Source organism: Thunnus thynnus, chromosome 1 (assembly GCF_963924715.1).
Source record: "Thunnus thynnus chromosome 1, fThuThy2.1, whole genome shotgun sequence".
Lineage (NCBI taxonomy): Eukaryota > Metazoa > Chordata > Actinopteri > Scombriformes > Scombridae > Thunnus > Thunnus thynnus.
This window is the reverse complement of record NC_089517.1, coordinates 34,326,404-34,337,014: the sequence shown is the minus strand read 5'-3', so window position 1 is coordinate 34,337,014 and position 10,611 is coordinate 34,326,404. Positions and strand designations below refer to the sequence as shown.

Genomic DNA, 10,611 nt, shown 5'->3' with positions numbered 1-10,611 from the left:
CCAGCAAAAAATAAAACATATTTGGCTGTTAATTTATTTACTGGTAGCCTCATATCAACTCAATACAAGTGAACCTATTGTTTTAAAAGCTCAGATGCTAAAGGCACACATACTAATTACAGGTATTTCATAATGCTGCCACTTCATTGTTTACTCTAGCTAAACCATTCAAGCAGTGGCAAATTTGTCAGGTGCTGGTGGCTCCAGTTAGTGTCACCCAATCAGAGGACAGGGAAGCCTCTCAGGCCCGCCTCTACAGAAGTACTATTGGTTGAGTTTTATTACGTAGTCGCGTTATGGGCGGGTGTGTCACCATTACGCTGAGTTCTCTCCAGCGGTTATTTGATAACCAGCCGCACCTGGAGAGAAGAGGAGACGCGCTGCCACCCTCCCTGTCTGACTGTACAGTTATCTGGTGAGTGAGCTTCAGTTCAATAATGCATCTGTGCTGACAGAATTATCCGGTATAACGTGTGTTTAACGTTACTTCATATCCGTGAACTTGGTAACGTAGGTTATTAAACTGTAAGATACATCGTTCAGGGTACAAAGGATATCTGCCGTTAATCGACGTAATGTCGATTTAGCATCAGAGATAACTGGATAAAGAGATAAAAATGTTTGTTTTGTTAACGTTATGTAACGGCGGTTTGCTCCCCTGCCTCGTTTCATCTTTCTGTGGGGCAGCTGCTGGAAAACATGGAAGCTAAACTTGAACATGCTACTGGAAAAGGCTGGAAGGCATCCAGGTCTCCTCATACAGCTACACGTTATAGTACTATTGTTTGTGTGGCTTTAGTGTGAATAATTCCAGCTAACATGACGTTACCTTTGCCCCAGAAGAGTGTGTGTGTGTGTGTGTGTGTGTGTGTGTGTGTGTGTGTGTGTGAGAGAGAGAGAGTGTGAGAGAGAAACATATTTGCAAGTACAGAAAACAAAAGTTGAAAACATATGGTGGCATCAGTGTATTCAGATAGCCTATTACACAAGCTGTAGCTTTATCAAATTGACCTCCACTCAAGGTATTCGTTATCTCACAAGGACATGCACTTTAATTCCCCAAATTACCTCATTATCTGTTTATGAATGCATGTAGGACTGAACTGCATTTTTGGCCTGTCGTGACACTTTGACTTTGCAGTATTTGTTGAAAGAGCATTCAGAAAGACTACACTCAATCAGTGAAAAAAGAGGGAATCATCTGTTTAGTTTTGCTGCCTACTGTATAGCTTCTGCAATTAATTGCACATGCTGGAAGTGTACAAAGTACAGCACACCTCTGCACAACTGATCTTAACCTGATAATCTGATCTGTCACCACAGATGAATGGTGCAGTGGCCATGGAGGCCACCAGGAGACGAACACAGCACAGTGCCAATGGGAAAACATCCGAACAGGGAGAGGAGCCAGCACAGTGGGGGAGAGCATGGTGAGTTCATGTTGAGCATCATATTTGTATTTAACGGTGTGATCATCTTTCTCTGTTTATCCTCCTAACGCACAAACAAACCCTAATACAGAGAGATGGAGAGACACAGAGAGTAAGACAGAGAAAAGAGAGTGCATAACAGAGAGTGGACATTAAGCATTAAAACAAAACATAGCACAAACTGAAACTTGTGGTTAGTGACTAACATGAACTCTCAGGTAGCACCCTCACACAGATGTTTGTACTGCTGAATGCTAAGAGGAGGTGATGGTGGACTGGTTACCTCCTGCACTGATTAACTACTTTAGCTCCAAAACAATGAATGCAGGTCGTGCATTCCTCCAATTTTTCAACCCTGTCTTGAAACAGCAGTCAGGTGCCTGCATGAACATTGAAAAAGGTTTTGCTGGCTATAATTATTGCCCCTGTTCATACTGGCTATTAAAAGATGCTGCTATGCCTGTCAGACTTTCTGTTCTTGCACAGCACATAGAAGGTTTACAGTGATAGTGGTGATAGATTCACCACTCAAAATTCTCAGTTAATTTTGAAACAATGGGTCCTTTGGCTTCAACACGGCAACCCTCGATTTTGTGGGCTGAAATGACAACTGTCATCATTAGACTTATCAGCTATAGCTAGCTGGCTAGCTAACTGGTTGAAAGTGCAGTCCCCAGCTGACTTTAATGTTTCCAGCTGACTTGTTTTAAAACGAGAATCCTGTAAAAGAGGTTTTACAAATGTTCTTGATGGCTATATATGTGATATTGTGCAAAACCAGTAGTTCCCAAACCTCCCCTCCAGGTTGCAAGTTTTTATTGCTGCAGGAGGAAATGTATTTTGTAAATGTAAGACTTTTCTCTAATCTTTGATTTTTTCCTTACTGTATAGTTTCACCATATCCATTTAAATACAATACATATATATATATATATATATATATATATATATATATATATATATATATATATATTAGAGCAGATAAACACAATTTAAACCATTCCTTACACTTTGGTCCTTGTATTTTTGGTTTTATAAAGACTATGAAAAAAAACACAAAGAAAAAAACACATCACTGCTGTGGTGCTGTGTCTTTTCATAACACTTACTAACACTCACTACAGCACCATGCACACACTTCAGACATGTGGAGATACACATGCTGAAGTATAAACACATATACAAAGCTTGACAGGTATGGCAGAAAAACTAGTTTACTTCACTATCATAACTTTTTAGTAATTTTATTTCTTACTAGTTGGTTGTACTAGTTGCAGTATGCTGCATAACAGCATTCTGTCTTTCTTATCTGATGACTTAGGTTTATTGTAGGAGTATCTTCTGTATACAGTATGTTCTTACTATAGGTCAACATGCATGTCGACACACACAGGTGTATCTCATAACCTTAATTAGAGGGCCATGGTATTCAGCATGCTGGCTCATTGGGACAGCTAAATGAAGCAGGGTCATCGTTAATATCGTTAGCTACACCTGCCATGTTCCTGCTATGACAGTCCAAACATCCAGTAAAACTTTTGTTTGAGTATGGCATTAACCTGAATTATTCAGCATAAGAAATTATTGACAATAATGAATATTACTGGCTGTTTGAACTATTTACACTGCAAAGCCAAGGTTTCATGTTCAGTAGGCCTCATACTGTTCATCTGATTCATTCTCAGGGAGGTGGACTGGTTTTCCCTGATCAGCGTGATCGCCCTCCTTTGCTTTGCCCCTTTCATCGTCTTCTACTTTGTGATGGCCTGTGACCAGTACCAGTGCTCTATCAGCCAGCCTCTGTTTGAGCTGTTTCGAGGAGAGACCACACTGCTCTCCATCTGGGCCCGGGCACCTTCCTTCACCTGGTCAGCTGCCAAGATATATTCCATATGGGTGGCCTTCCAGGTAAGAGACAGCAGAGAAAAGCAGGACAAATGAGGGGGGAAAGATAACAAGACGCTGGGTGCAGCTCACAAAAACTGCTCTCTAACCTAACAAGTAAGGTTAAAAGAGGCCGTGTTGTCCCTCAGGTGTTCCTGTATATGTGTGTTCCTGATGTCACCCACAAGTTTATTCCTGGCTTTGTTGGCGGCGTGCAGGATGGAGCAAGAACTCCTGCCGGTAATGAACACACCCATACTCACACTCATCAGTTTATTAACACACACACACCCAGTGTTACATCATACTGACCCTTTGGAGACGGTGAACAACATATTGGAATAAAACAAGAGTATCTCTTTAAAACATGCCCATGTGTTGTCTCCCAATACTCAAGGCCTGATTAACAAGTATGAGATCAACGGGCTGCAGTGCTGGCTGATCACTCATGCCCTGTGGTTTGCAAACGCCCAGTACTTCCACTGGTTCTCTCCCACCATCATCTTCGACAACTGGATCCCGCTGATGTGGTGCGCCAACATACTGGGCTACGCTGTGTCCACCTTTGCTTTCATAAAGGCCTACCTCTTCCCAACGAACTCTGAGGACTGGTGAGTACCGATACACACGTGACAGGATAGCGCAAGTAGGTGAAGAGGTGTCTGAACTTTACTTTTGTGGCCTAATTTCTAATTCTGAGTGTAACCTCAGCCATTATCTGTAAACCAGCCTTACAACATTCCCCATGGAGCGTACTGAATGTAAATTTGTAGCAGACATGCAGTAGCATGAAAAGAAATTGTGTGGAATAGCATAATAATGTGAAGAAACTGGCATCAGTTTTCCAAATCGTTAATTTATACTAAAATATTGTACGACTTAGAATTAAATGTAAACTTTTACACCATTTAAACATAACTGCTAATTTCAACAAAATAAAATGTAAACTATATGATGAAAGTGTGAGGTCTGTAAATAACTAGCATTAAGTTAGATAAGCTACCAGCTGTACTAAATCAACCCAGTCTCACATCAAAATATGTAAAATGTGTCCACAGCACAAAACATATTATTTTCACAATAATGGCCCTAAAATTGTGAGATGCCAACGTTTTAATAGCCTGTTCTTTTGTTTTGGCCTGTGTCCACATCACATGACTGTCAAGCAAAAACAACAACAAAAAATGGCCGCCATTCCTTTTATTCTCAGTGGAAAATGCAATATATTAAGATAGTTTCGGCATTAAAATATGTTTTGTTTACATTTCTAGGGAGAAATGTGCTTTTTCCTTCCATAATCTTTGTTCGGTGAATGTATATGACGTTTAGTTTGTTAGTTATTACAAAGATTTTTTTCCGACTTTCTATCGTTGCTATGGTGGTTGCTATGGACGCTACTATCACTGAAACCATGTAGTTGCATGTTGTTTGAATCATTGTCTTTGTGTTGTGTAGTTATCTGAGCTGTTATGTTGTTTGTGTTATTTTATGTAACTGTTTGATGTTCTTTTAATAAAAAACTGTAGATTTTTAGAGTGTTGCCGCAGGGATGAATCGAATTTGAAATCTAGAATTTGAAGCTTTGTGATTGGCTGACTGGAGGACCTGCCTGGAAGTATTTCCTCACTTTCACCGCATTAAAGTTTTCATTTAATGATATCTTTTAACATTTCTCCACACAAAAATTCAAAAATGTCCTCGATAACTCAGCAACACGATAGGTTAATGTTAAGGCCGTCAGTATTAATTAATTCTCCTTCCGTTCTGAGAGTTTTTTTGTCTTTTTTTGATAGTGGAAAGCTACAGAAGAGCATTGTTTATGGGCAGACTTGGTGCATTCGACTACTCTTTTGGGCTGTCTGTCGTCAGTTGGCTTTATTCCATTTCAAATTGCTGCCGACCGCCGCAACCCGAATCTAAACACCACTATCTCTGCTAAGAAAAGGCGTTTTATAGCCTGTGATTGTAAAATGTGAAGGTGCTCATTTAATTTTATATTTCCAAGGATATGTGGCTGAGGATGTGTTAATTAATATATAGTCTTCCTCAATTAATATTGAGCCGTGTCATCCAATAAAGCACTGTAATGTAAAATTCCTTATGCTCCTTCCACAAAATCACACACACACCCCTATCCTAGTCTCTTCTCAATTATACCTGCATCACCCAGACTCTCGTTCTTCCCCCAAAACAGAGGCAACCCCTTCTCTCCTCCCTATGCACCCACCTAATCCATCTACCCAAACACACACACATATATGTATGTAGACACACACACACATACAGAACACTTGACAGCGACTGGCATCAGGCAGCATCAAAGGGTTTGACTGGAGCAGCCAGGATTGCTAACACAATTCAAAGCTGAAGCAGTGTCTCTAATGGATGCTGCTCCCCATCCTCCCACCCCCTCCTTCAGACTGGATGACTGCTCTATCACACACCCCCATCCTTACCACATATTACATTATACTTGATCCAGGTTAACCTATAACCCTGTTAAATGCCTGCAAATGATGTGTGTGTGTGTGTGGGGGGGGGGGGGGGGGGGGCGAGTGGTTGTATTTGTATCAGTATAAAGTCCAAATGTCCTTAAAGAGGCAGGAAGATAAGGAAAATCTGAGAAAAGACAAAATTTAGAAATAAGAAAGAAACAATGGAAAAAATAAAAGTGAAGGAGGAAGGAAGTGTGTGTGCGTGTGCATGTGTGTGTGCATCACATTTTATACCATGGCCATATAAACGGGATGAAGACGGGGTTATCAAACTGGACTTTAGATTGTGCATTCAACCTCCACTGTTACATAATTTAATTATTTATGCTCACGTCACATTTAGTTCTTGCTCTTGTCAACTTCATATATTCATATTTTTTATTTCTTTGTCCACAGTACAGTCAATATTTCATTGGTGTTAGTGGTGTTCAAGTGTTATGTCCCATTTAAAAATTACTACTGTTCCATTCTGTAAATAGATTTTAAAATTTCAGTTTAATTTTAATATTACTTTGTTTATTTCATACTATTTTTACCCTACTTTTGTCTATTTTTATTCTTCTGTGTTGTGTTTTTTGGGGGAGTTAATGCCAAGACACATTCTTTGTATGCTTGCATTGACTAATAAAACAGATGCTGATTGAATATGCTACTGTATGTCATATGACATAAAATCCCAAAACTAAGAATCATAAAGATGCATAAAATCTCCAGGGTCCAGAAAACCTTAACACTGTGACAGTGAGGAAAATACTTCTGGGCAGGTCCTCCGGTCAGCCAATCACAAAGCTTCAAATTGACAGTCACGTGACATGGATGCAGGCCAATCGAAAAGAATAGGCCAAAAAACATACGCATCTCACAATTTTACAGCCATTATTGAGACTGGGTTGACTAAATACACATCAGAACATAATAACAATTAACATTATAACAGGGACATGTTGTTTTTTCATTCATAGAAAAGCAGATGTCACTAGATCATCTTGTGTCAGGTCTCAGTTTAGAGGGCCTCACAGAGGAGAAAGAGATTCCTACATTTATAATGTATTAACCTTTTGCACTGTAATAGCGCACCACTATATCCACTTAATTTTTTTCCACTCTTTATTGTGATTTTACAGTAAGTTCACAGGGAACATCTTTTACAACTACATGATGGGAATCGAGTTCAACCCCCGCATTGGCAAATGGTTTGACTTCAAGCTGTTCTTCAATGGCCGACCCGGCATTGTAGCCTGGACTCTCATCAATCTGTCTTACATGGCCAAGCAGCAAGAACTGTACGGCCACGTCACAAACTCCATGATTCTGGTCAACGTGCTGCAGGTGAGGAGATATAAGGGTAGATTTTAAACCTATAGCTCTTGAAGAACTGTAGTTAATGTAGGACTAGTACGCTTTGATATGCACAGATAATTACCAACTCTATGAAGTTCTAATATTTGTCTCTTGGCCTTGAATGGTTTAATGAGTTTTTGGCCCCTGAAGATTAGCATTTTCTTTCCTTGACTTTAAGATTAACGTTCTTGACTCAGAAGCCGCAGTATGAATAAAAATTGAAGCCAGTGTTCTCTCATGTTGGTTTCTTAATGACTACTAGATAATTATGTGAACTGTGTTTTCTTGTAGGCCATTTATGTGTTGGATTTCTTCTGGAATGAGGCGTGGTACCTGAAGACCATTGATATCTGCCATGACCACTTTGGATGGTATCTGGGCTGGGGAGACTGTGTCTGGCTGCCATATCTGTACACACTGCAGGTAACATACACACGCATGCTAACATGCACACAGGTGATAAATAATATGAAATTACAGCTTTAGTTGTCTGTAGCTGCACCAGATGTCAGATATCTGACTGAAGCACTGATATCAGGGGAAACAGTTTTCTGTGTAGAGTTTTAAAGTACAGTAATATCACAATGTAAAACATTTAGTGTTGACAATAAATGTGTTTTTGGCTCTCCAGGGTCTGTACCTGGTGTACCACCCAGTCCAGCTCTCCAATATCCACGCCCTGGCCGTCCTGTTGCTTGGTCTCATTGGATACTACATCTTCCGCTCCACCAACCACCAGAAGGACCTGTTCCGACGCACCGAGGGCTCCTGTTCCATCTGGGGCCGCAAACCAACATACATTGAGTGCTCCTACCGCTCCGCTGACGGCGGCATCCACCGCAGCAAGCTCCTGACATCAGGCTTCTGGGGCACGGCACGGCACTTCAACTACACCGGCGACCTGATGGGCTCGCTGGCGTACTGTGCCGCCTGCGGCTTCGGCCACATACTGCCGTACTTCTACATCGTTTACATGACCATCCTGCTGGTCCACCGCTGCGTGCGCGACGAGCACCGCTGTAGCAGCAAGTACGGCAAGGATTGGAAACGCTACACTGATGCTGTACCTTACCGGCTCATCCCTGGGGTGTTTTAGAGAGGAAGACAAGGAGGAGTGGGAGGGAGGGAGGGACGGAGGGAGGGATGGGGGAAAGATTAAAATAGATAGAGAAATGATGGAATGGGGTAACAAGAAAAACATGCGGTGTGTGTGTGTGACTGTGTATTTGTTTTACACATTTCAGCAATATACCAATTTTTAACACTACATATGATACTACAGTTGTATGTATTTCTAATATATGTGTAGACTGCTGCACATGTGTGTATACAGGTACAGAACAGTTAATTGCTATACCTCTCTGCCTTAGTGAAGGCAGTTTTGAAAGACCAGTCTGCTGCTCTCTTTAAGCTGTGAACAGTAAATGGTTTAACTCGTTTTAGAAATAGTTCATTTGATCTTCCAACCCAGTTAGACCAAACACAACTTGAACTGAAGTCAATGACACATTTGATAGTCATATATCACAAACAACACCAAAACATGTGGCTCCAGGTTTCTTTTTTGAAAATTTGATACTTTTCTGGATTATATCATTGTAAATGTAAGACCTGTGGGGCTTTATTTTAAACAATTCGAAGATGTCATTTAGTACTCAGGTTACGTATGACTATTCATATTTTTTTTTTTATTTTTCTTTTTTACATTTTTTCATTAATAAAAACTGATATATTAGCTAATATTGAATATAATGTTCAGTTGGCCTACTGGCTTAATGGACCAAAACACAGCAGTTGGCTCCATTGTTGAGACCTCATACAAAGTGACTTTGTAATCTCTGAATACAGGTTGTCTTACATGCTCTGATTTTTTTTTTCACCTTCTTTTTAACGTCTTATTGCAGGATAATTTTGTTACAAGAGACTTACGAGTTAGGTAATTGCTTGAATTGCTGGTGAGAATTCCCCTCATTGTGGTTGAGAGCAGCATGTTCACATAAATCATGTTTGTTATAAAAAGGTTTTAAGATTCATTAGACTAAAAGAACGGCAGAAATTCCTTAACGATCTAACAGCAATAAACGGCACTTTCCAGCCTTTATGGGTTCCAGAAACCAAACATGTAAGCACTGCCTTATTATGAATCTGCTCTTTCTGATGTTCACGAAGTCTGTAAAGCATTTTGAAACTTAACAATTACAAGTTAGAATGTTTTACTTTGTTTGTGTTAAACCAACATGTTGAGCAAAACTTATGTTTGAGCTCTATAGGATGTTTGCTTTGTCAAACCATCATATTTGCTTTGTGACTAGTGTTCATTTCTTCATACCAGCACTGCCTTTCTTATATCGATGAAGTGGGAAAATAAACTTGATTTTTTTTGACAACATCTTCCTGAAATATCTTTACCCTTAGACATGTTAATTTATCCATTCCATCCATGGATTCACCCATGCACTTTATATTATTGTGATATTCCCCCACTGGATGAAATTAATAAATTTGAGTTTATGGTATACAGGGAAATACTCCATGACAGAGATTCTGAATGAATCCATCCACATGACGGTGAAAAACCGAGATATATTTGTGATTAAGAAAGTCAAAATAACCAAAAGAATAGCATCAATAGTATATTATAGAACAAAAGAAACACTTCACTGTATTTGGCTGCATCAGAGTCAGATGTCCCTTGTGATATCAACACTAGGTGGCAGCAGATGACAGTTAATCCCAGTGGACAGTCAAGCATGGAGAAAGTTGAAGATGAATACAGGTTGTGTAACAGCAGGATGGTTATAACAGGAAAGCCCCATATTTGGAGTTGATTTACCTAAAAACATAAAATACTCATAATCCCTCAAATGACAATCCAAACCCAAACCACTGCATTATGTCCTTGATTTACCTACTGTTTTTTGTTTGTTTGTTTGTTTGTTTGTTTGTTTGTTTGCGTGGAAACACTTACTGTTAACTGTACATACTCCGTATATAGCACAGAGAGGCCCTCTTTTATGGAGGTCGTTTAAAACCGCTCTGGTAAGTAAGTCAGGACAATGATGATAAGGCACCAGAGACCGAAGCAAAGACCAAAAAAAAAAAAAAAGACTTATTGAACATCACATAATCCTCAAAGGGTTTTTTCTTCAACAAAATGTGCTCAAGCAGCCTTGATATCACATCCAAAAGATATTTTTAAAGTGGATCGTTGCAGGTGAAGACATCGCCGTGTATAATTTGACAACTTGTTCCCAAGTGGCCTATTGTGCCATGAAAGCACCGGCCTACTCCCTGAATCTCACCCTCAGCAGGTCTCCTATCAGTGTAATGATACAAGTTATGGATGTAAATCAGTTATGATAATGGAAGACTCATTGATTCCTCTTGCCTGTGCTCAAAGCTAATGCAATATCCACCTGATTCATTACATTACATTACATGGAACGGAGTTACCATTCATT

At 39.8% G+C, this 10,611-nt stretch overlaps 1 protein-coding gene across 1 annotated transcript; it reads left to right on the top strand.

The window, feature by feature from the left end:
• The first annotated feature begins 279 nt into the window (after positions 1-279).
• On the top strand, positions 280-9,532 carry dhcr7 (7-dehydrocholesterol reductase). The gene is made up of 8 exons (XM_067596242.1): positions 280-415; positions 1,324-1,430; positions 3,116-3,338; positions 3,464-3,554; positions 3,712-3,925; positions 6,934-7,138; positions 7,442-7,573; positions 7,782-9,532. Exons 2-8 carry the CDS (start codon positions 1,324-1,326, stop codon positions 8,244-8,246), a joined length of 1,437 nt encoding a protein of 478 aa, XP_067452343.1. The 5' UTR covers positions 280-415; the 3' UTR covers positions 8,247-9,532.
• The last annotated feature ends 1,079 nt before the right edge of the window (positions 9,533-10,611 follow it).

What these genes read in the sequence shown, in the direction of transcription:
- dhcr7 (XM_067596242.1), top strand. Translation starts at nt 1,324, where the DNA reads ATGAATGGTGCAGTGGCCATGGAGGCCACCAGGAGACGAACACAGCAC. An exon ending in GCACAGTGGGGGAGAGCATG is followed by an intron (nt 1,431 to 3,115) that starts GTGAGTTCATGT and finishes ATTCATTCTCAG; the next exon opens with GGAGGTGGACTGGTTTTCCC. An exon ending in TTCTGGTCAACGTGCTGCAG is followed by an intron (nt 7,139 to 7,441) that starts GTGAGGAGATAT and finishes GTTTTCTTGTAG; the next exon opens with GCCATTTATGTGTTGGATTT.